Source organism: Mustela putorius, unplaced genomic scaffold, assembly GCF_011764305.1.
Source record: "Mustela putorius furo isolate JIRA1106 unplaced genomic scaffold, ASM1176430v1.1 tig00000224_pilon_pilon_pilon, whole genome shotgun sequence".
Lineage (NCBI taxonomy): Eukaryota > Metazoa > Chordata > Mammalia > Carnivora > Mustelidae > Mustela > Mustela putorius.
In genome coordinates this window covers 29,442,522-29,466,654 of record NW_025421321.1, presented here as the reverse complement: position 1 = coordinate 29,466,654, position 24,133 = coordinate 29,442,522, and the positions used below count along the sequence as shown (strand labels likewise).

The 24,133-nt window shown below is 44.1% G+C and overlaps 1 protein-coding gene across 9 annotated transcripts in view; it reads left to right on the top strand.

Annotated features, from left to right (window-relative positions):
* Nucleotides 1-24,133, top strand: part of BCL11A (BAF chromatin remodeling complex subunit BCL11A) — a 102,941-nt gene that overhangs the window by 77,681 nt on the left and 1,127 nt on the right. For 3 of the 9 annotated variants that reach the window (XM_013051077.2, XM_013051076.2, XM_013051078.2), the window contains 2 exons: nucleotides 9,393-9,494; nucleotides 14,996-19,419. In XM_013051077.2, coding sequence (XP_012906531.1) covers nucleotides 9,393-9,494; nucleotides 14,996-17,016 — 2,123 coding nt within the window. In that variant the 3' untranslated portion in view covers nucleotides 17,017-19,419. Of the gene's footprint in view, nucleotides 1-9,392; nucleotides 9,495-14,995; nucleotides 19,420-24,133 lie in introns of those variants that run through there. The other 6 variants (XM_004742009.3, XM_045077871.1, XM_013051079.2 and 3 more) reach the window with 6 other exon arrangements.

Below are 24,133 nucleotides of genomic sequence, written 5' to 3'. Positions count from 1 at the left end.
GGTCAACCATGCCTATGCCCTCCCTCATCTCTCCAGCACCTCACTGCCCCAGCCTGTTGACCTCCTCCTCCACAGCACCCAAGAACACCTGAAAACATCAAGGGTCTCTTTATAAATGCCAAGCTTAGGGTTTTTTAAAGTTTATTCTGGTATTTTCTTGAGACTGATGAAAATGGTGGTGTGGAGGCAGAAATTATGTTTGTCGTGAACTGACACAGATAAAAAGGCTGGGGGTGGCCTCTTTAGAGTAATTTGGGAGTTGCGTGTTCTGCCGGCTTTGATAGACAAGTCTTCTGCTCTGGCTGGTGTTATCAGAATTAAACGTTTGCTGAGCAAATGGTCAGTCTCATTGGACCCATCTTCCTGGCCCAAATGCCTTTCCCTCCCTTCAGTGCAAAGTGTTCATTCCACCCTTCTCAGACACCTAATACTGAAGTCAGGAGAAACTCAAGTGTGGTTTTCAAGGCTATCCAGGTGTCTGGGACCATGATTTTCCATCCTTTTCTTCATTTATCCTGTGGGTAGGGGGGGCATGAGTGGTGTCTGTGAGTGTATTTGTGGGAAGTTGGACAGTTTGGGTGACAGAAAGGAATTCAGGGCAGCTCCTTGGATCACTGCCCCTTTCTCACCACAGAGGTATTGCACTGAGCCCCACCTTAAGGAAGCCCAATACCCACAAAATCTCATCAATGGCAACTGATAAATTAGAGGGTGATTTTTCACATTACAGAAAAGATTGTTAACTTTTCAAAAGGTTTCGCCACAGGGTTCCTTTAAATAGTGAGCTCCCCCACTGAATTTAAAGTGTTTATTTACAGATCATTAACTACTTGACAGAGAGGTTGGGGAGGGGGTGGAGGAAGAAGCACTTAAAAGGTAAAATGTTAGAAGCCCTGCCAATTTTCGATGGGCCTGGAAGGGTGATGAAACATCTCTGAAATTATGTTGGTTAGCAAATGCGATTCCGTTTACAGAAACTCACTTTACACATGGCTTTCCAGGAAACCTTCACATTGGTTGAAGGCAGGGACCATTGGACCCTGGGGCCTTGCTGCCCTGGTTTGAGGTGGCTGGGAGAGGACTCTGGCTCTCCTAGAGTTCTGTGTGTGCCCTCGCGAGCTGTGGGTGCCAGGCTCTGGCATGAGGCCGAGCTTTGCCACTGGCCGTCTGGCACGGACAGCTGAGACCTTTTCCCTTGACATTTAGCCTGAGTTTGTGGAAAGTTTTTTCCTGGTTCTCTGTGACCTTCAGTCTCTTTGGCTCTGGACCCACCTAGGTTTCCTCCTTGAAGCGTAGACAGGTGAGCCTGGCAAGATTGTGTCCCAGGAAGCTGAAATCCACCACCAGGCCTACCTTCTGAGCCGAAGAATTAGGCTGGCAGCTGAACCCAGCCCACACTAGTGTGTAGGTTCTTGCTACAAGGGCATGGGCATGAGGGGCACAAGCCCATCCTGGCCAGTGTTTAGGATGGCCCATAGACGGTCTCTTCACTGCATCCCAAACTCCTCTACTACATCTGGTCTCAGAGAGACTGACTGGCCTGAGAAACTGGAGGGAGTCCTCCATCGGATCCAGTCTGCTCTTTTTAAGGACAAGAACACTTCGGGTCAGAAAGGGGAAGGGATTTATCAAGGTCATGCACCGCTGGTGAGTGGCAGAGTGGGGATCGAAGACTCTGGATTCCTGACTTCATGCCAGCAGCCTCTCCAGAGGAGCGAATCCCTGACGTCCTAAAGGAAGAGAAGAATCTGAGAGTGAGGGTCAGTGCAGCTCATGGGCCTGGGCATCTTTAAAAGTAGTTCTCCTATTCTCCCAAATAACCTGAGAAAGACCCCAGGTAAAAGCAAAACTACCTGTGCAAACGCACGCCTGCGCACACATGCACGGACACTCCACCCCAGACAAACAAAATGCTCAAAGAAGGACTCAGAGCAGGGGGTGGGGGAGTGTGAAAGGACCCGGCCTTCCCTGTGGCTTTGAAGAGAAGAAAGGGGGAAATTTGGAGGGAAGGTCAAGTTGGTGATTGAAGAGACAAAGCAGGGTATGAAAATCTCCACACTTCTTGCACAGTCATTTGTTGAAAATGTGTTTGCAAGTACAAGCCCATCTTAAACTGCCAATGATACATCTGATAGAGATTATTTAAGCCAGGGAGGCAATACCACCAAGAAGAACGTGGCTATCAACACTTGTTTGTCTGACTCAGAGAAATGAAACAGTGAATTCTGCCTCAGTGGACCACCCACCATTCATCAGGGGAGAAAAATGGAGGTGGGGGGCGGGGACAAAACAGGACAGGCGGACTTCCGTGAAGAGTTTCACAAGCGTTCGCAGGGCTGTGTCGCTTCTTTTAAGAAAATGTGATATTTAGGGATGACTGGGTGGCTCAGTTGGTTGGACAACTGCCTTCCGCTCAGGTCATGATCCTGGAGTCCCGGGATCGAGTCCCGCATCAGGCTCCCAGCTCCACAGGGAGTCTGCTTCTCTCTCTGCCCTTCTCCTCACTCATGCTCTCTCTCACTGTCTCTCTCTCAAATAAATAAATAAATAAAATCTTTAAAAAAAAAGAAGAAGAAGAAGAAGAAGAAAAGGTGATATTTGGAAGTATGAACTTGTCAAAGCTGAAGACTTTGTAGAAGTCCTCAGTTTATTTAGATGAGCAGATCCTCTGTCGTCAACTCAACGGATCGGTGTACAATATTTTGATTTCAATGTAACTACCTGTTGGGCCCCCATTTGCTCTGTGCACACCTTGGCCTTTGCTCCTCGGAGCCCCTATACCTACTTTTGCTTTTGTCTAGAAGGTCCTTCCTCTTGGCTCTCCAGGTACAGTTCGTAAGTTACCTCTGCCTGAAAGCCGCTCTCCTCCCTTTCAAGTGGAAGTAATTTCTCTTCCTTTGAATTTTTATAGCAGTTTATCTGTGGCTCTCTCATGACACACTTTCTGCATGGGAGTGGAGCGATTTCTGTCCAGGCCTTATCTTCTCTACTAGTGGAAGGCTGCCTCGGGAAGTCTGTGTCTGGGTTTTCTTTGTGTTAACCGGCAGACGTTGGCCCATTGCTTTGAGCCTCACAGGCCCTCAGTAAATAGTTGTTGAATGAATGCATGGAAGAATGAATGAATGGAATTAACCTGGGTGACACATTTTGCGCAGTGAGGTACATAGTTAAACAAAGGGGGAAAAAAGTCCTAAGACAATTTGTCTTTATATAGCTGCCCTTCCAGTCTCCTTGATAAGTTCCACCATTCTAAGGCAAAAGCCTGAAGTGTAATAAAAATTTATCTAATTCACAATCAAGTGAAAATACTTTGGGCCCAGAGCCAAAGAATATTATTGGAGTGCACTTTTTTCAACACCCTAAATTTAACCAGCTGGAATTCTTTTTTTAAGTACCATCCTATTCAACCTTTTGAAATGAAGGATTTGCCTTTTAGTGGGAAATCTGCATTTCAACACAAAGATGGAGCACAATGTCTTTGGTTTCGTTATTCTTCAGAAAAGCAAGCTCTTTTTTTTTTCTTTTTTGAATTATATGCTTTGCTTATGTTAAAGACACAGACTGCAGAAATTTTGTTTAGGCCCGACAGATTGGTAGCTCGCATTTTTTGCATTTTTATAGATAAAGGGGCATGGAAAGTGGCATCTCTCCTCCCCTCGTTCAGTGAGTTCCTACGGTAAGAACTCAAAAGGTGAAGTTAGTTTTTAGATAGTCAGGGCTCAGCTAAGAGTATAGAATTGGTCAAAAAAGAAGAGTTTTTCATGTATAATTGATGAAATGAAGTCAGTGATGAAGTATCAAGGAACGGAGAGATCATGAGTAAGTTTCAGCAGAGACATTCTGTTCAGTGTGATATCTCTAGAATTCCTGCTTGCTTTCATTTGTACAGGATACATTTTTTTTTAAGATTTTATTTATTTATTTGACAGAGATCACAAGTAGGCAGAGAGGCAGGCAGAGAGAGAGTAGGAAGCAGGCTCCCTACAGAGCAGAGAACCCAGTGCGGGGCTCGATCCCAGGATCCTGGGATGGTGACCTGAGCAGAAGGCAGAGGCTTTAACCCCCTGACCCACCCAGGCACCCCTGTACAGGATACACTTTTTAGAGAGCATCACAATTTGGTAAAACCTCAGCTCGTTAAAAAAAGCAATGGTGGAAAAAATGCTCGTGGAAAATGCTCATTTCTAGAACAAAAGGGAATGCAATTTTGACAATATCAGAAGGTTAATTAAGAAGTCTGTTAGCGATGATAAACCTGGCACATTTTCAGTTTAGACTGACATGACTCAAGACACCGACATAGCTAATGTTTGCTCTATAATACTGTGATAAGTCACAGAATCTCAGAGAGGAGCTGGTATCGATTGTAAACGGAAGGTCAAGAGCTAGAAAGACGTTTAGTGGATTTGCTTTCCAGTTAAAGAAGCCCCTGTCCCAGACTAGCGGCCCTACTGTTACTTTTATTATTTGGATCCACTAATATTGATAGAACTGGAATTGGTTCATTCAGCAATCTGTCTAAACTTTCAGGATGAATTTTTAAATGTAGTCGGTAAGTTGGCGGGGGGAAGAGGGGATTGGAGAATTTTGGAACTGGAACAGAGGGTCAGGGTCCTTTATTTCAGCCTATCACCCAATATCGAGATTCCCTCCCCATCATGGTGGGCTGTCATTCTTTTCGTTTTCTTTTCTTTTCTTTTTTTTTTTTTTAAAAAAGGTTTTATTTATTTATTTGACAGAGAGAGACAGCGAGAGAGGAAACACAAGCAGGGAGAGTGTGAGAGGGAGAAGCAGGCTTCCCAAAGAGCAGGGAGCCTGATGCAGGACTCAATCCCAAGACCCTGGGATCACTCCCTGAGCTGAGGGCAGAAGCTTAACACACTGAACCACCCAGGTGCCCCATGTCATTCTTTTCTTCAATATCCAGAGTGAATGGGAAGTAACAGCTTCCCAAGGTAACCCATTCTACATGTGGACAACTCTGTTCCCTTTGTGCCCTACCTAGTTGGAAAAACAGAGAAGTTTTCTAAAAACGTATGTTTAAAAGATACCTGGATGGCTCAGTCAGTTGAGTTTCTGCCTTCGGCTTGATCCCAGGGTCCTGGGATGGAGCCCGGCATTGGGCTGTCTTCTTGGTAGGGAGCCTGCTTCTCCTTCTCCTGCCTGCCACTGCGCCTGCTTGTGCCCGTCTCTCTCTGTCAAATAAATAAATAAAATCTCTTTAAAAGAAAAACAAAACATACGTCCAAGAAAGGAAACATATACATGTGTATACATTATAGTAAATATCACATATCTATACATCCATGTACACCGCTAGAGAGGCCTGGGGGTTTAATACCTGATAAAGCTTGGCCACCAGAAAGTCATCAGGCATGTTGTAGATGATGCTTCGTACTTAGCTGTTTGGGCTCCTTTGTAGATCAGCAGTATTACTTGTCGATGAGGAGACTATAGTGTGGCTGCGTTTCATACCCAGTGATTAATTTCAGAAACAAACAGCATGGCAATAATAAAGGAGTCTTTGAGATGCTCTTGAGGAAACCTAGAACTTGATTTAAGGACCTTAAATTCCAGGGACATACCACAGGGCTGAGAGAGCTCTGCATCCAAAGTTGGTACCCATTGTATATAGAAATGTAAAGTGACCAGTGTAAAGCATTAAATCAAAACCATTCCCAATTTACTGCAGATTTTTAATGAGACCTGAAAAATAAGATTCATTATTTTTTATTCAGCCGTAAAGACACATTGCAACTTAACAATGCATAAGGCATTTCCAAGGCCATAGTGGAAATGCTGGGTCTCTAGAGAACTTTGTGAACCAGAACAGGTTAACACACCTTTTGCCAGAAGCATACAGGCATTTGAAAAGACTGATCCGGAAGAGGGCAACACATTACATGTGTGAGTCCAGACAAGGAAACAGCCCAGCTCCTAACTCTGTCCCTGCTGTGTGCCACAGCTGCTTTCTCAAACATTTCAGCTTTGGTGGAAGTGGTGAGGACACCATCTGTCAGACATAAACCAGTCTGGATGTTGTCTTGTGCAAAGAGCATTCCCTGTTGGATGGAAAGCTTGGATCTGTTCTCTGTCCTGGCACTGAAGAAGGGTGACCCTGAGATTCCACATGAAGGGATTCTTAGCTATATCCCAAGCTTGCTCTGTTTTTGACTGTTCTAAAGGAGGTGAGTCCCAGACAGAAGAGACGATAGTCTCGTAGCCATTCTGGCTCTCTGCCAGAAGAACATGCTTCCAGCTTCCATGCCTCCCTCGTCCTAGGACAGCAGGATTAAACTGGAACTGTGCCCACATATCACCTGGAGGAGTTGTTCAACATCGATTGCTGCCCGGCCCCCACCCCCAGGTGTTTATTCAGTGAGTCTGAGGTGGGCCTGAGAATTTGCATTTCCAACGGGCTCCCAGGGAATGCTGATATTGGGCCTCCAGTCTGGAACTGCTGCCCTGAGAGTGCCACCAAGGAAACGAAAGAGAGAATAGCCAGACTGCCCACTTTCTAGCCCACCACTCCCTGGGGAAAATGAAGAGCAAAGGCCTTCAGCCAGGGGTGGCTCAGGCAGGTAGACCTGCTCATTGAGTGCAATGCTTAGAAGCATTCATTGTGAGACTTTGCCTAAAACATGTTGAAGTCATTGCAAAAAGTTAAACCCTAGGGAGGCGATTAACAATTTAGCATTTTCAGTTCCAGTGAGAACTGCCGTCTACTTACCAAGGGGAATGTGTTCAGTGGGAGAGGCTGCAGAGTCAGCTGGGGTTCCCCACTGCCTTTGTTTTGACACTCTTCCTGGAGAAAGAGAAATGCAAGGATGGGTCTCTCCGAAAGGCAGTGTCAATAGCTTGTTAAGCTGATAGAAACAGTTTGTCTCTCTTTAGCTGGCTAATTCTGCAGGGGAAGCAGTGGTAGAGGGTGAAAGCAGAGAGATCTGGGTTGGGGTGGGTGTGTGGGGGGAGTTGCGGGGTGGGGGCATGGGAAGCTAAGAGGCTCAGGAGGCAGATCAGGTGTCGGTTTCCAATTTTAAAGCTCAGTCAGTTTATTTGGACCTTCAAAAGGCCCACTGAGCACCTTTGGGTTGGACTTTCTCCCAAGACGTTGTTAGGAGAAATTCTTTCTCTTAACGGGTCAGGAGAAAGGGAGCCCCCCACACGGGCACTTCTTGGGTGGGAACCCGGAGAAGAGCTGGATGGATATCCCAGCAAAAAGCACAGGATGGGAAGTCAGGAGACGATTCCGATCTTCACTTCAACCGTCAGCATAGCTGTGGGCCAGCCACTTAATTTCTCAAGGCCTCAGTTTCCCCATCTGTAAAATGAAGGCATAGACTTGAGGATCTTGAAGGTTTCTTAGAATTCAAAAGCCAAAAGCAGGGTTGTGGTGCCAGATACCCAGATTCTGTCCTTGACAAGCCCTTGCTTTGCCACATGGCCTGGCCTTGTGGAAGAGTGGACCAGGCTGCTGCCCCCAGAAGCTCAGCTTGCTCAGGGCTGACGAATCTGTAGACAGGTTTGCCAACCAAAGGTAAATGTGAGTGGTCAGACCTAGATTAGGCGAAGAGCCCTCCCATTTCTTGCTGGAGGCCTATCAAGGCACCTCAAGGCTCTTCTCAGAGGAAGTGGCAGAGAGTTTGAAATCAGACTGTCCCCGGGCAGGGGTCCAGGTCCCATGCTGCATTTTTGCCAGGGTCACAGAGCTACCTCAGTTGTGTGGGTCTCCTAAGGAAAGGATTTCCATCTTAGTCTCATGCTGAGCAAATTTAGGAAATGGCTAAAGGCAAGAGCAAGTGCAAAGATGGGTTCTCAGACTTCTTGTTGAAAAACACAATGACTAAATCTGCAGTGAATTTTACCCTCTACTCTCAATACCCTGTTTATAATATAAACGATCAAATGAAGACTTACTTTTTTTTTTTTTTTAAGTCCAGTCTTTGCACTTTTCATGGGTTCATTTTGTGGTATTTGTTTTGTTTGGAGTTAGAGCGGAGGATATGTCTCTGGAGATGGTCTCCAAAAGCAGCCCCCCCTTTGCAGGCCTGGTAACAACAGAGTATAAGATCTTCCACGAGCACCACGCCATTGTTACCCACCGGGCTCCACATGAAAGGGAGCCTTGTGCTGACTGCCCTGGCTGTTCTTGGCAGCGTGAATCTCTATAAGGAGAACAGGATATATTTTACACTTGAGACCTGCTATCCTAGAGTCTAACAACAACACTTTTAAGTGCTCTTAATATTAAGCTAATGGAAAACATACTCTGTTTACTCACCATCAAAGTCTGTTTTTCTTCTCTCCCTCCTCCCCCAATCATCACAACCTCCCAGCCTCTAGAACACACTGAGTATCTCCTGCTCCATCGATCTACACTCTGTCTCAAGGTTGACCTCTCCATGCTTGGTTGGCTCAAGGTGGACTTGGAAAAACTAGGAACTTACCACATAAACCATGTAATCCCCAGGTCGCACAAACCAAATATTTCTTTTCTCACAAAAGTCTCAGTGCTAGAAATGCTTGATTTACTGCTAGATTTATGTTTATTAGTGTGAGAAGTTGTTTCTCCTCGCCAGAGAGCAACCAAGTGCAGTAGAATGGAGAAGGTGGGCCACTTTTTCTGGGTGCTTGGTTCTCTCCTTGTCACGTAAGAGTAGGATTCCTTACTCTCAAGATGTGGACTTGGCCAAAGTTATTTGGACCCCAGAAGTCTAATCTTTATTCTCCACTGCTTTGTGTTGTAAGAAGCCGTGTCTATGTGGGGTATTCCATTGATGCGATTTTAGAGAAGAGTCTATTCTAGATTCTTGCCCAACCAAGTCCACAATGCCCACGATTTCCCTGTCTTTGAAGGCGCTGTCCTAAGCACAGCTTGGGAAGAGGGAGCAATGGGACAGGGAAGACAGAATGGGCCTCTCTATTCTAGAAGGAATGATTCACAGATCCACTTATTTCCTACTTGCATATTGTTTTTTGTTTGGGCTTGTCTTTTATAGTAAATGTATGCATGTAAACCAGCCTTGCAGATAAATCCCCTCCCTTTTGCAGTCTACCCCCAGTATTACCAATTTTCCCCTTGCTATTTACATGTCTCTTATTGTAAGACAATAAACAAGCAATAAGAAGCAAAGGAACCAAAGACCAACCCCCCCCCCCCATTAAAACAAACCCCTTTTCTTTTGTCTAAAAAGACCAAAATCAAAAACAAAACAAAATTGTGGAAATAACTTCATCGCTGTTTGTTTGATGCAGGCCTTGGGCCTGTTAACTATCTGCAAGGCTGTTGTAATGATGTTAATCTATTTTAATGGAATTGAAATGTGATATCCTGTGGTTTACGATGCACATGGTTTGTAGCTTTAGTGCTTGATTTTGGGTTTCTTTCACAGATAAACTTCTGCACTGGAGGGGCCTGTCCTCCCCTCGTTCTGCACACGGAGCTCTAATCCCCACGCCCGGGATGAGTGCAGAATATGCCCCGCAGGGTATTTGTAAGTTGAGCATTATTTCTTCTACAAATGTCCGTGTGTATAAAGCTGAGAGTTTCTGGAAATTACCCTTACTTTTTAAGTACTGAAAAGAGTTACTTTCAAAACAGATTGGCATTCTCATCTGCATTATTCCATTACTCACTGGTACCCTCTCTCCCGCCCCAATCCACACCCCCTCCCTTTTTCCTCCTCCCCTTTCCTCACTGGAGACTGAACTGACAGCAGTTCATCCCTGGGGGTAGGGGGAGGTAGGGGGGGTGGAGGGCGAGGGAGGTGGCCTCCCCAGGGTCTTAGCTGTCTCCACTGCTGGTGACCATATACCATCTGTGTGTTCAGGCCCCATTTTATTGCTGGACATTCGCTTGCATGGCCTCATTTAGGATTTGGAATTTATTCCATGGAGTCCGTGTTAGCAGAGGCCAGAACCAAAAGAAGTCAATGTAGAGTTACTTTAGAGCTGTGCTCATGTGTGTTATATGTGCATTTCCATGTGTATTGAAGCATGGTATATTTGTATATCCACATGGTGCATTATATATGTGCATACATATGCAATTTCTACTTATTTTTCTGCTAGTTTTAGAGACAAATGCACAGCCTTGTTGCTTAAATTCAGAGTCCACCGTCACCCACATCACTACCACTAATACCATGTACTTGTTCAAACCAATTTTATGGTGGGGAAATTTTTCTGAAATGTAGATTTGTATGTTGGTGAAAATGTGTTTGAAAAGATGTTGTTTTAAAAGGTAATTCAGTTTGCTTTTCTATGGAGTAACAAATGATATGAGTCATGCATGGCTACAAAGTCAGATGGGGGTGGGGTTTGATTCTACCCCGAACACAAGAAAGCAGCTTCCTGAAAAAAAGAAGTGTGGCATCTAATCTTTAGTTAAGGAATGTTATTTTTACTTGGAAAGTGTGTGAAAACTAACCTGTTGTAGACAGAAGAAAGGAAACGGGGAGTGTGTCATGGAAAGAAAAGAACAAGATGCTGCAGGTGTTCAGCTAGAGAGGGGCCTGGTTATTCGGTGGGAGAAGTAAGGTAGACCTAACCATCCAGTGAATGGTGTCTGCAGGGCAGGGCTTGCGCCCTGAGACCAAATTGGAAGCCAGTTGTTTGTTTTGTTAACTCCTAGGTAATCCTAGGTAACAAGGACTCATTGTGTGAATTTCACAAGTCCTCCAGTCCCGAGGGCTGGGCGGTGGAGGGGTTAAAACACCACTTCTGCCACCCCCTCCCCAACACCAGGCTGGGCCTAAGGCTGGCTTAGGTCACAGACTGTAGAGTTTAGGGGGTTGGACTCATGGTTTCGAGTCCCTACATGCTGACTGGGTGGGGAGAGCGCTCCTCGTTTGGCTGGGGGTGCCTGGGGCCCCGCACTGGGCCGTGGGAACAGAACCACCCGTGGAGGGAAGGGGAAAGAGGGGACTGGGGTGGTGGAGAGGCGGGTGGGGCTGAGTGGCCACTGGCTGATGGCCTGGGAAACAGTTCCATCCTCTCTCTCTTCCACTGACCCTCCTAAGGGCAGGGAGTTGGGTTCGAGGGGTGCAAGCTAGGAGCCTGATACAGAGCCCTTGTCTTCTCCCCGTCTTCCCGCAAAGGGAGGGTGCCTAGATTGCTGGTGCCCATGCTGGCAGGACCAGTTTTAGGAGTGACCAAACAATGTATATGGAGATGGGTTGTGGAACTCCAGAAAGCTGTGGAGCAAAGCTGACCCCCAGGCCACTCAGCTGCCTTAACTAGCTGCCCCCTTGGCTTTCAGAGCACTTAGCCCTTACCTTGTGGCTTCCCTGCTGGTGGAGCACAGTCGTGGGCCCTAATGTGGCCCCCACCTGCTGCCCTCTAGCCAAGGCCTCTGCTGGGCCTGAGGTGAGGCCTGGATTCTGGATTCCAGCCTTCTTCTGGAAGCCCTTCTGGGCATGCGACCTGGTCGGTCATCATGCTAGGGAACTCATCAAGGCTGGGAGTAAGGAAAACTCATGTTCACCTTGGTCCAGGTAGTTTACATGTGGCTTTTATAAGCATCTGTCATCTAAGCCTCATAGTTCTGTCAGGTACTGTTTTTATGCTCATTTTACAGATAGGAAACCTAAGGGCCAAAGAAATGACTGGTTCTGAGCCCTGGTGTCCGACCTTGTTCTTCTAAATCCTGAGGCTGAGATCACAGGTCTCTTTAGCATTGGTGGCAAACTAAAAATGGGGTTACTCCTTCCTATATAGTAAAATGAAATAAAATAACAGCTGGTAGGTGAGCTAATAGCCGATTTTAACTGTTTGCTGCCTGGAGTTCCTGCGCTGGGGGCCAGGTCTCCACTTATTGCTCTAAATCAAAACAATCCCCGTGAATGCCCAATGAGGCTCTCAAATTGAGAAGTTGATTTTCGTCAGAGTAAATGAAGAATATTATTATATTTTACACGTCAATAAATCAATGTAGTCCTAATTTTGCCACGCAGGAAATCAATTCTGGTCTTTCTAAACCATCAAAGATGTTATGAACAAAGTAATTTCACAAATTATGGCAAGTAACACATTTATTGATGACTGCAGTTTAGGAATTGAGAATCTGTGAGCACCGTAATATAATATGGTGCACTGGTGTGAGCTGAGTGAAACACAGATTATATGGTGAAACTGTAATGCATCATTTGCTATTAGTGGGCTGGTAATAATTACCAGTTTCAAAGCAGCTCTTTTGAGGTAATCTTTAGTCTCATTCGTAACAGCCCTTCTCATTGACATTATGATTACACTAGCTGCCCTCACAATCTAGAATATCTAGTTGATAGGAATACTACAACGCGATAGTGAAAACTGTATGTTGTATGCTCATTATAAGATGAAATGCCATCTTCTCTGACCTGATGTATGAGAAGAGAGGGTAACAGTATGGTGTGAACATACTGGAGCATGAGCATATCACTGGCTCCAAAAGCAAAATTTTAGGAAGTTCAGAGAGCAAAATCAAACAGATGATTCCCCTTTAAGCCTTTTGGGGAGGGTGCAGGTGAGATCCTTGGAGCTGTGCCAGATACCTTTCGGCACTCACCAGTGGCCTTCCCCGTTCATGGTGTGTGCGGAAACTGGCATTGCTAATCATGGGTCCAATCCTGAGTTTCAATCGAATATTATAATCTAAGATATGATTTTAAGGCATTTGGAGTGATGAAAGTGTTAAGGACTTGTTCCAGCTGACAAATCTCCTTTTTACTTATCCAGTTCGGATTGTCAGGCCAAATGTATGATAATAACACAAAGTCCTAGGGAGGCAAAGGAGAAAGCCACAGAGGGTCACGTTAGTTGGAACCAGATCGGTTTTTTCCTGCCTATTTAGGACCCAAGTCATTGTTCAACAACAACAAAAAATTTATGAAAATACTCTCAATGATGCTTTTTATTTCCCTTTGAAGAGAGGAGGCAAACAAAAATAGGCAGATAATGTGATACTAATGTCAGCGTTTTCTTTCAAAATCTTTCTGCCTTTTTTTTTCTCCCTCCACATTAGGCAAATGTTGGAAACCTAATTTTGGTATCTTATCATCTAATCTTGTTAAAGAGATTTACCCAGGAGTGGGATATATTGAGTGAGATTATAAATGCATTGTAAAGTAAATTACAAGGTCAGGGCAGGGAGTCCATTATTCAGACAAGTGCTTGAGCAGGGCTGGCTTGTTTTGGAATGCAAGTGTTTGGGGCTCCTGAGAAGACCCTGCCAGCTTTTCTTTCTGACTTGCTAAATGGAGGAATCATAACTGATTAATTTTCTTATTCCCACTCTTTAGCTTCATGGTGGATTTTTTGCTTTAAAAAAAAAGTTACTGACACATACTAGCTGGGGGCCTTAAGCGATTCGTCTAGTCCCCCTTTTAAAAGACTGGCTCAGGGTGCCTAGGTGGCTCAGTGGATTAAAGCCTCTGCCTTTGCCCAGGTCATGATCCCAGGGTCCTGGGTCATGATCCCAGGGTCCTGGGATGGAGCCCCGCACTGCTTCCTCCTCTCTCTCTGACTGCCTCTCTGCCTACTTATGATCTCTGTCTGTCAGATAAATAAATAAAATCTTAAAAAAAAAAAAAAAAAAAAGACGGGCTCAAGTTTATTCCTCGCTTGTGTTTTACGCACGCCTTTTTTGGAATCCCTGGGAAGTTATCTATTTTTCTCATCCTTGTCCTTTGGCCACCAACATTTGTGCCCTTTTTAATGCTGTCGTTGACTGGTAAACTGTTAGTTACTCCCTTGGTGTATATATATTTTTAAATTTAGCTATCTCCAGAAATGAATGATTGTGAAGTCAAGCTGGCCCCTCTTTGCCAAAGTGGCATTTACCACTCTCGGGTTCTTTTCAGCGAGAGAGAAATAATGTGACTTAAGCAGGGCCCCTCTCCAGACGGCTTGGCTACTGGCCAAAGAGTTGACTAGCTGAACTGTATCTTTCTGTTTCTTTCTCAACTGGAGCTGAGGCTCAGCCGAGGGCGCAGGATGTTGTATAATTTGGTTCACGTTGTTAGCCTCTCAAAATAATGAGGAGGAGGCTAGTGTAGCATTTCTCAGCCTGCTGCCCGTCATGGTGCTGGCTGCTTTAACTGTTCTTCAACTAGGATGCTGTGTCTGCTTAAGTTGGCACCAGCCACTCCTCCTAACTTCTCCAGACTCGCATTTGTTTGACTGGGGGACAATTCTTAAAGATGTGATCCAGCCTGTTGGTTAAATCCGAATTAAATTTCTCTTTTGAGATTTTTGCACTGTCCCTTGAGATAAAAAGGGGAGTCCCTGTAGGGAGTTGTGGAACCAGAACTGGGACTCACTGATCCTCACGCAGGCTGGGAGGTGAGAATGTCGCTAGCCTCTCTTCCACGGAATTACTTTATGCGTATCTTCTCATTTTTAACAATATCAACAATTAGTGTGTTTCCGGCTAAGATTAAAAGCATCTCTAGGCCCACAGAGAATTGTAATGAGTTGACCTTCTCTTTTTTGATATCTCTATGAAATGATTGCCTCTTTAGAAAGTTCACCTGCCACCCAGGGGAGAATAGAATGATGGGATTTAGGAAGCAGGGAAGTTTCCCTTAGGTCACCTTGTCCAAGTGCCTCCTTTAACAAATGAGGAAACGGAGTCACAGAGATGAAGTAGCTTGCCCCAAACCACAGCTGGCAAAGGACTGGAAAGCTCAGATGTTTGCTGAGATTCCCTAGAATGTAGGGATCCTCATTCCCAAGCTTGAATTGGTCCAGATTCTTCTGATTTGGAGATTGGATTTAAAATTCTTAGAACTGAATGAAATGGCAGAAAGATTGATTGGACAAATATTTATTGGGCCTCAGTCACCAGATGTGCCAGGCACCAATGTAGGCTCGCAGAAGAATAGGTCAGTGAGGGCTTAGGCCTTTCGGGTTGAGGGCTGGGGGCAGGGAAGGCTGGAGGTGAAACATAAAGAAGCAATTGCTAATGCACTCCTCTGTGATGAAACATTGATGTTGGTGTTGTATTATTTTGCAGGTAAAGATGAGCCCAGCAGCTACACATGTACAACTTGCAAACAGCCATTCACCAGTGCATGGTTTCTCTTGCAACACGCACAGAACACTCATGGATTAAGAATCTACTTAGAAAGCGAACACGGAAGTCCCCTGACCCCGCGGGTTGGTATCCCTTCAGGACTAGGTGCAGAATGTCCTTCCCAGCCACCTCTCCATGGGATTCATATTGCAGACAATAACCCCTTTAACCTGCTAAGAATACCAGGATCAGTATCGAGAGAGGCTTCCGGCCTGGCCGAAGGGCGCTTTCCACCCACTCCCCCCCTGTTTAGTCCACCACCGAGACATCACTTGGACCCCCACCGCATAGAGCGCCTGGGGGCGGAAGAGATGGCCCTGGCCACCCATCACCCGAGTGCCTTTGACAGGGTGCTGCGGTTGAATCCAATGGCTATGGAGCCTCCCGCCATGGATTTCTCTAGGAGACTTAGAGAGCTGGCAGGGAACACGTCTAGCCCACCGCTGTCCCCAGGCCGGCCCAGCCCTATGCAAAGGTTACTGCAACCATTCCAGCCAGGTAGCAAGCCGCCCTTCCTGGCGACGCCCCCCCTCCCTCCTCTGCAATCCGCCCCTCCTCCCTCCCAGCCCCCGGTCAAGTCCAAGTCATGCGAGTTCTGCGGCAAGACGTTCAAATTTCAGAGCAACCTCGTGGTGCACCGGCGCAGCCACACGGGCGAGAAGCCCTACAAGTGCAACCTGTGCGACCACGCGTGCACGCAGGCCAGCAAGCTGAAGCGCCACATGAAGACGCACATGCACAAGTCGTCCCCTATGACGGTCAAGTCCGACGACGGCCTCTCCACCGCCAGCTCCCCGGAACCCGGCACCAGCGACCTGGTGGGCAGCGCCAGCAGCGCGCTCAAGTCTGTGGTGGCCAAGTTCAAGAGCGAGAACGACCCCAACCTGATCCCGGAGAATGGGGATGAGGAGGAAGAGGAGGACGATGAAGAAGAGGAAGAAGAGGAGGAAGAGGAGGAGGAGGAGCTGACGGAGAGCGAGAGGGTGGACTACGGCTTCGGGCTGAGCCTGGAGGCGGCGCGCCACCACGAGAACAGCTCGCGGGGCGCGGTGGTGGGCGTGGGCGACGAGGGCCGCGCCCTGCCTGATGTCATGCAGGGCATGGTGCTCAGCTCCATGCAGCACTTCAGCGAGGCCTTCCACCAGGTCCTGGGCGAGAAACATAAGCGCGGCCACCTGGCCGAGGCCGAGGGCCACAGGGACACTTGCGACGAAGACTCGGTGGCCGGCGAGTCGGACCGCATAGACGATGGCACTGTTAACGGCCGCGGCTGCTCCCCGGGCGAGTCGGCCTCGGGGGGCCTGTCCAAAAAGCTGCTGCTGGGCAGCCCCAGCTCGCTGAGCCCCTTCTCCAAGCGCATCAAGCTCGAGAAGGAGTTCGACTTGCCCCCGGCCGCGATGCCCAACACGGAGAACGTGTACTCGCAGTGGCTCGCTGGCTACGCGGCCTCCAGGCAGCTCAAAGATCCCTTCCTTAGCTTCGGAGACTCCAGACAATCGCCTTTCGCCTCCTCGTCAGAGCACTCCTCGGAGAACGGGAGCTTGCGCTTCTCCACGCCGCCCGGGGAGCTGGACGGAGGGATCTCGGGGCGCAGCGGCACGGGAAGTGGAGGGAGCACGCCCCATATTAGTGGTCCGGGCCCGGGCAGGCCCAGCTCAAAAGAGGGCAGACGCAGCGACACTTGTGAGTACTGTGGGAAAGTCTTCAAGAACTGTAGCAATCTCACTGTCCACAGGAGAAGCCACACGGGCGAAAGGCCTTATAAATGCGAGCTGTGCAACTATGCCTGTGCCCAGAGTAGCAAGCTCACCAGGCACATGAAAACGCATGGCCAGGTGGGGAAGGACGTTTACAAATGTGAAATTTGTAAGATGCCTTTTAGCGTGTACAGTACCCTGGAGAAACACATGAAAAAATGGCACAGTGATCGAGTGTTGAATAATGATATAAAAACTGAATAGAGGTATATTAATACCCCTCCCTCACTCCCACCTGACACTTCCTTTTTTCACCACCCCTCCCCCATCGCCCTCCAGCCCCACTCCCCCGTAGGATTTTTTTCTAGTCCCATGTGATTAAACAAACAAACAAACAGAAGTAACGGAAGCTAAGAATATGAGAGTGCTTGTCACCAGCACACCTGTTTTTTTTTTCTTTTTCTTTTTTCTTTTTCTTTTTTTCCTTTATGTTCTCACCGTTTGAATGCATGATCTGTATGGGGCAATACTATTGCATTTTACGCAAACTTTGAGCCTTTCTCTTGTGCAATAATTTACATGTTGTGTATGTTTTTTTTTTTTTTAACTTAGACAGCATGTATGGTATGTTATGGCTATTTTAAATTGTCCCCGATTCGTTGCTGAGCAAACATGTTGCTGTTTCCAGTTCCGTTCTGAGAGAAAAAGAGAGAGAGAGAGAGAAAAAGACCATGCTGCATACATTCTGTAATACATATCATGTACAGTTTTATTTTATAACGTGAGGAGGAAAAACAGTCTTTGGGTTAACCCTCTACAGACAGAATGGACAGCACTGAAACGAAATCTCTATGAGCTAAATGTCTGTCTCTAAAGGGTTAAATGTATCAATTGGAAAGGGAAAAAAAAAGGCCTTGAATTGACAAATTAACAGAAAAACAAAACAAGTTTATCCTATCATTTGGTTTTAAAATAAGAGTGCCTTGGATCTATGAAAACCACGTTGATGGTTCTTTCTACTTGTTATAAACTTGTAGCTTAATTCAGCATTGGGTGAGGTAAGAAACCTTAGGACCTAGAATATAATTCTATATTGTATTTCTCACAACAATGGCTACCTAAAAATATGACCCATTATGTCCTAGTTAATCATCATTCTCCCTTTAGTTTAATCTTATAAGCAAAACTGATTATACCAGTATAAATGCTATTTTGCTCCTGGTGAGAGCTTAAAAGAAATGGGCTGTTTTGCCCAAAGTTTTATTTTTTTTAAATGATTAGATTGAATGTGCAACGTGCAAAAGCCCTGGAATACAATTAAATGCATTAGTAAGGAATTCATTTTATGAAGATAACTTGTTTTAAATAATGTCTGTTTAAGAAAATTCTGGCACCGAAAGAAATAGATCCAGATCTATTTGGTTGTCAAAGGGACAATCAAACGATAAACTTTAAGACCTTGTAGACCATATTAAAAACAAGAGACTGACGATAAGGTTTGACAGAGGGTAACAGGAAAAAAAAATATGTGATCTTTTAGCACAATGTGGTACTATTTGCCATTTTAAACTAGAACAGGTGTATAAGCTAATATTGATACAATGATGATTAACTATGAATTCTTAAGACTTGTGTTTAAATGTGACATTCTTAAAAAAGAAGAGAAAGAATTTTAAGAGTAGCAGTATATATGTCTGTGCTCCCTAAAAGTTGTACTTCATTTCTTTTCCATACACTGTGTGCTATTTGTGTTAACATGGAAGAGGATTCATTGTTTTTATTTTATTTTTTTAATTTTTTCTTTTTTATTAAGCTAGCATCTGCCCCAGTTGGTGTTCAAATAGCACTTGACTCTGCCTGTAATATCTGTATCTTTTCTCTAATCAGAGATACAGAGGTTGAGTATAAAATAAACCTGCTCAGATAGGACAATTAAGTGCACTGTACAATTTTCCCAGTTTACAGGTCTATACTTAAGGGAAAAGTTGCAAGAATGCTGAAAAAAAAAATTGAACACAATCTCATTGATGAGCATTTTAAAAAAAAAAAACTAAAAAAAACCTTTGCCAGCCATTTACTTGACTAATGAGCTTACTTACTCGGACTCAACATTGCAAGCGCTGTGAATGGAAAACAGAATACACTTAACATAGAAATGAATGATTGCTTTCGCTTCTACAGTGCAAGGATTTTTTTGTACAAAACTTTTTTAAATATAAATGTTAAGAAAAAATTTTTTTAAAAAACACTTCATTATGTTTAGGGGGGAACTGCATTTTAGGGTTCCATTGTCTTGGTGGTGTTACAAGACTTGTTATCCATTTAAAAATGGTAGTGGAAATTCTATGCCTTGGATACACACCGCTCTTCAGGTTGTAAAAAAACATACATTGGGGAAAGGTTTAAGATTATATAGTACTTAAATATAGGAAAATGCACACTCATGTTGATTCCTATGCTAAAACACATTTATGGTCTTTTTTCTGTATTTCTAGAATGGTATTTGAATTAAATGTTCATCTAGTGTTAGGCACTATAGTATTTATATTGAAGCTTGTATTTTTAACTGTTGCTTGTTCTCTTAAAAGGTATCAATGTACCTTTTTTGGTAGTGGAAAAAAAAAAAAAAGACAGGCTGCCACAGTATATTTTTTTAATTTGGCAGGATAATATAGTGCAAATTATTTGTATGCTTCAAAAAAAAAAAAAAGAAGAAGAGACAAACAAAAAAGTGTGACATTGTACAGATGAGAAGCCATATAATGGCGGTTTGGGGGAGCCTGCTAGAATGTCACACGGATGGCTGTCATAGGGGTTGTACATATCCTTTTTTGTTCCTTTTTCCTGCTGCCATACTGTATGCAGTACTGCAAGCTAATAACGTTGGTTTGTTATGTAGTGTGCTTTTTGTCCCTTTCCTTCTATCACCCTACATTCCAGCATCTTACCTTCATATGCAGTAAAAGAAAGAAAGAAAAAAAAAAAGGAAAAAAAAAACAAAAACAATGTTTTGCAGTTTTTTTCATTGCCAAAAACTAAATGGTGCTTTATATTTAGATTGGAAAGAATTTCATATGCAAAGCATATTAAAGAGAAAGCCCGCTTTAGTCAATACTTTTTTGTAAATGGCAATGCAGAATATTTTGTTATTGGCCTTTTCTATTCCTGTAATGAAAGCTGTTTGTCGTAACTTGAAATTTTATCTTTTACTATGGGAGTCACTATTTATTATTGCTTACGTGCCCTGTTCAAAACAGAGGCACTTAATTTGATCTTTTATTTTTCTTTGTTTTTATTTTTTTTTATTTGGATGACCAAAGGTCATTACAACCTGGCTTTTTATTGTATTTGTTTCTGGTCTTTGTTAAGTTCTATTGGAAAAACCACTGTCTGTGTTTTTTTGGCAGTTGTCTGCATTAACCTGTTCATACACCCATTTTGTCCCTTTATTGAAAAAAATAAAAAAAATTAAAGTACACAATGTAAGCTTCTTGTGTCCTCATTTGACACACTCTGTAAATTACTTTCAAGAAAATAACAGGTTTTAAGAGAAGGCCAGTCAGTCTTTTTCAGGATTATTTCTATGGGCATTTTGATGCGTGTATTATACCCTAAAGGAACATAAAGTGCTTACTATATTAAAATAGACATGTCTCAAAACATGGAAATAGTTTTTAGATTTTATAGTTCTAGAATAATTTTCAAGAAATGGAAAGTGTTTTCAGTCTGATGTTAAAAACTTTCCCTTCATCACTTAACAATAATTCATTCAGATATAAATGAAAAATTTACTGGTAATAGCATCTTAAACTTTTATTTCTTTTGGATTTTTTGCTGTTCTTGTTGTCTGAAAGTTCTTTTTCTATTCTCCCTTCCCTGCCCTATCTTAGAACATAATGTAAAAAAGCTTTTTTTTTTTTTAAATCAGCTCTTTCGTTTCCATATGAGTCTTAATTCATACCAAAAATAACCTCACTTCCCCCCCATAAAAGTCCAGAAACAAAAGCATCAGGTTAACAAGACAGAGAGAGAGAGAGAGAAGTAAACAGTAGTTTAGCCAGATGTGGCTAATCTGTGGAATCAGCCACTGATTTCCCGAGATTGATGGTGTTTGCCTTGTGATTCTGAGGTCCTAGGGACCAAAGATGGGACAGATCTTTTAGGTGTTTTTATATTGTGTTCCTGGCTGATAGCAAATGAGAGGGGAAGTACCTTCAGTGATCATTTGCCCAACCAACAGATTTATGGATTGAAACATAGTCTTTGGAAAGCAGGTTAGGTCCCTTATTTAAAATTTAAAAAAAAAAAAAAAAAGCTCTCCTTAGAAATCTGTGTTGTCAGTTTTACAAATACTGCAACCTGCAGCATCTATTTGCTTTATTAAAGCACAGACTTCTCTGATCCTGTCTCCCTGTTCCCAGTGTAGATGAATGGATACAACGTTGTTCTTCTTTTTGTAAAAACCAAAACAAAAGCTGTTCTGTTGTCTTCTTGTGGTAGCATTTTTGTTGCTCAGTTCTTATGCCCTGGTGCCTGTGAGGTGGCCTTTTCATGTAATGCCTTTGATCTGAGGCAAGAATAGTTTTATCCTTCTAAAATGCACAGAAAGGAGGTGTATTTTTTTAAAGCCAGTTTGGGTGGGAATTAAGGAGTGGAGGCAGAGAGGAACCCCGGAAGAGAAGATCTGTCTGGGGCTGGGAATAGGGGCTGGGATAGATAGAGATGGACGTATCTTGCAGGACTTGGTAATTGGAAGTGAACTGAGAGGCGATTTTTGTGTTTTGAATTAGGTTACTTCACAACTGAATCCACAATACTAGTCAGGATAGAAATATTCCCCAGGGCCATGCCAGTTTTAGATGTGATGACTTCTGCTTCACCATATTAAATGTCCATAAAACCGCTGTGTGTCCCTATTACTCTTTTATTAGGAGCCATGAGTGCAGCTGTGCAGGTTTTATATACGGTGTTCGTTTTAATTTTTCAGTATATGATGCTCTTAGCATAATTGGGTTTTGCATCCTGACAGACAGAATTAATGGTGGATACTGTATACTTACTTGTATGTTCAAATTTCTTCAATCAAATGGGAAATGGGGAGGGGTGCAAACATCTGGTGATAAATCACAGATTATGTTTGATTTACATGGTCCCAAAGTTAAATAAATTTATTGGGAGACACGTTCTTCAGGGTACTTAGTCTCCTGGCTTAGTGAAGCCCTCTTATAAAATCTAACTTCTGAAGCTGAGTGAACAATAGGAGTCTGAAAACCTAGGCAACAGGAATATAACTTAAAAATGACATCTGTATCCGGGACCCCAAAATTGAAAACATTAATGCAAAATAACAAAAAAACATTTCCAACAGAGGATAAATTCCCGATTTTTTAAAAATGAGGAAATACTAAGGATGTTAACATTTTTCATAGTTCTCCAGTTTATGTGAAACCCCCGATGTGTTGATGGAATGTTCTCTACATACCTGAACTCTTAATGCTTAAGTGCTCCCTTTTGTCTTCCTTTGGAGAACAACTTAATAAACAGGAGTACCGCAAATACTACTTCGCACAGATTTTAACTTAGAAACCCTCCCAGTGCATGGATTACCTCTATCCCGAGACCATTTCCTACCCTCTCTTTGTTTAGGACCTACAAAAGGACTGAAGCCAATACATTTTAAAGGTGGCTCAGAACACTTGGTTCTTCATTTGTACCAGCCATGGCAGGAAGTGTGAAGTCGTTGAGTTTTTCCCAGGGCATTCTGTGATAGGACTGTTTATTTAAATACCATTTTTGTATATGTAATAAGTACGTACTGTGTATGTTCATAATGCTTGAAGTGAGAATTTGAAAGGAAGCGGCAGTGGGGGTTAGATATCATTTCATTTGGAGAAATAAGGAAATGAGGTGGTTTATTCACAGACACTAAAAGTTTGTTGAAAGTTTGTAAACTGGGATATTTCAGGCTTTCCTGAAAAGGAGTTGAGGAGCCTCAGGCCCCATCCTGTCCTGCTTTTGAACACTTTCAGCTCAGAGCGTGAGGGAGGAAATACGGAGTTTTCTTTTCTTTTTTTTTTTTTAAAGCTTCTTTTGCCCTCTGTACGCACACACAAACATGATTTCTTATGACTGTGTTGTAGTCGTGTGTTCTTCATTATGATTCTGTTGCTCCATCGTCCCCGGGCCTGGTGTGTTCAAGAATGTACCCATCCCATTCTCTTTTCTTTTTCAGACAACTTCCCATTAAAAAAAAAAAAAGAAAAGAAAAAGAAAAAGAAAGAAATGTGGGAATTTTGCCAGTGTGAGGATGGGATTGGCAGTGTTCTTTAAACCTGCTTGGAAAAATGTCCTTTAAAAGACTGTTAACTTTTAAAAAAGGCACAAGGCACTTAGCAAATTTTCCTAAGTGTCTCTTAAGGCCCTGCAGCTTTTCCAATTAAGAATAAATGAACCCATGTTTAGAGAAATGGACATCAGGACACATAGCCAGAATTGGGATTATGTACAGTTATTTCAGGGCTGCTGTAGCTGCAAATGGTAGACATGGGTTGTTGGGTGTGCACTTTTGCTTACTGTCATCTTGTTATCCCATTAGCCCTCTGTTTTATTTAGTAAAACACATGGCCAGTGAATCAGCCTTTAGGGGGATGGGTCTGTTTCTCTCTCTCTCTCTGTTTCCCAGTGTCATCTATGGTCATGGGATGCGATTAATTCCTCCCTTGCAAACAGGAAAGGAGACCAGTTCAGTTCACGTGGGTCATTGTGCTTAAGAACCTAAACTTGCCTGAACACACAATTCCAGTGGTCGATCCAAATACTGTTTTTCCTTTCTGTAAAAGTGGCAAAGACTACTTAAAGGGAGCGCATATCAGGTCCCTGTGATTCAGCAGAAAAGGCAAATTAAACGATTTCCCCAAAGTCAATCTTCTAACGCAGGACCCACCCCCCCCCACCCCCAAACCCATAGGGGGCTGTGCTTTTCAATAATGGTGAGCGTGGTACATGTCCATGCTGTATTTTGTCTGTTAGGGTTTTCAGTACTGGTAGCAGGTCGGACAAAGGGGTTCGATGGGGGTATCAGCCCACCTGGACACAGGAGGCCCCTCAGTCCGGGTCTCCACTGCGCTGGGGGAATTCAGGAGAGCAGCTGAGCTCCAGACCCTGGGCCTCCTGCGGCGCCAAGTCGGGGGAGAGGAGGCCCCAGGCCCAGGCTTCAGGTCGCCATGGCAACGAGCCCTGGAATGCCACAGTGGTAGCCCTCTTCCTCGGCACATCCGGACTCCCAGTTCTGCTGCTTCAAGTCAATGTACACAGCAAGGGAGGAACCCCGGAGGAAAATAACCACTCCCTTCTTCCCTTCACCATTGCCTTTCCCCCTTAC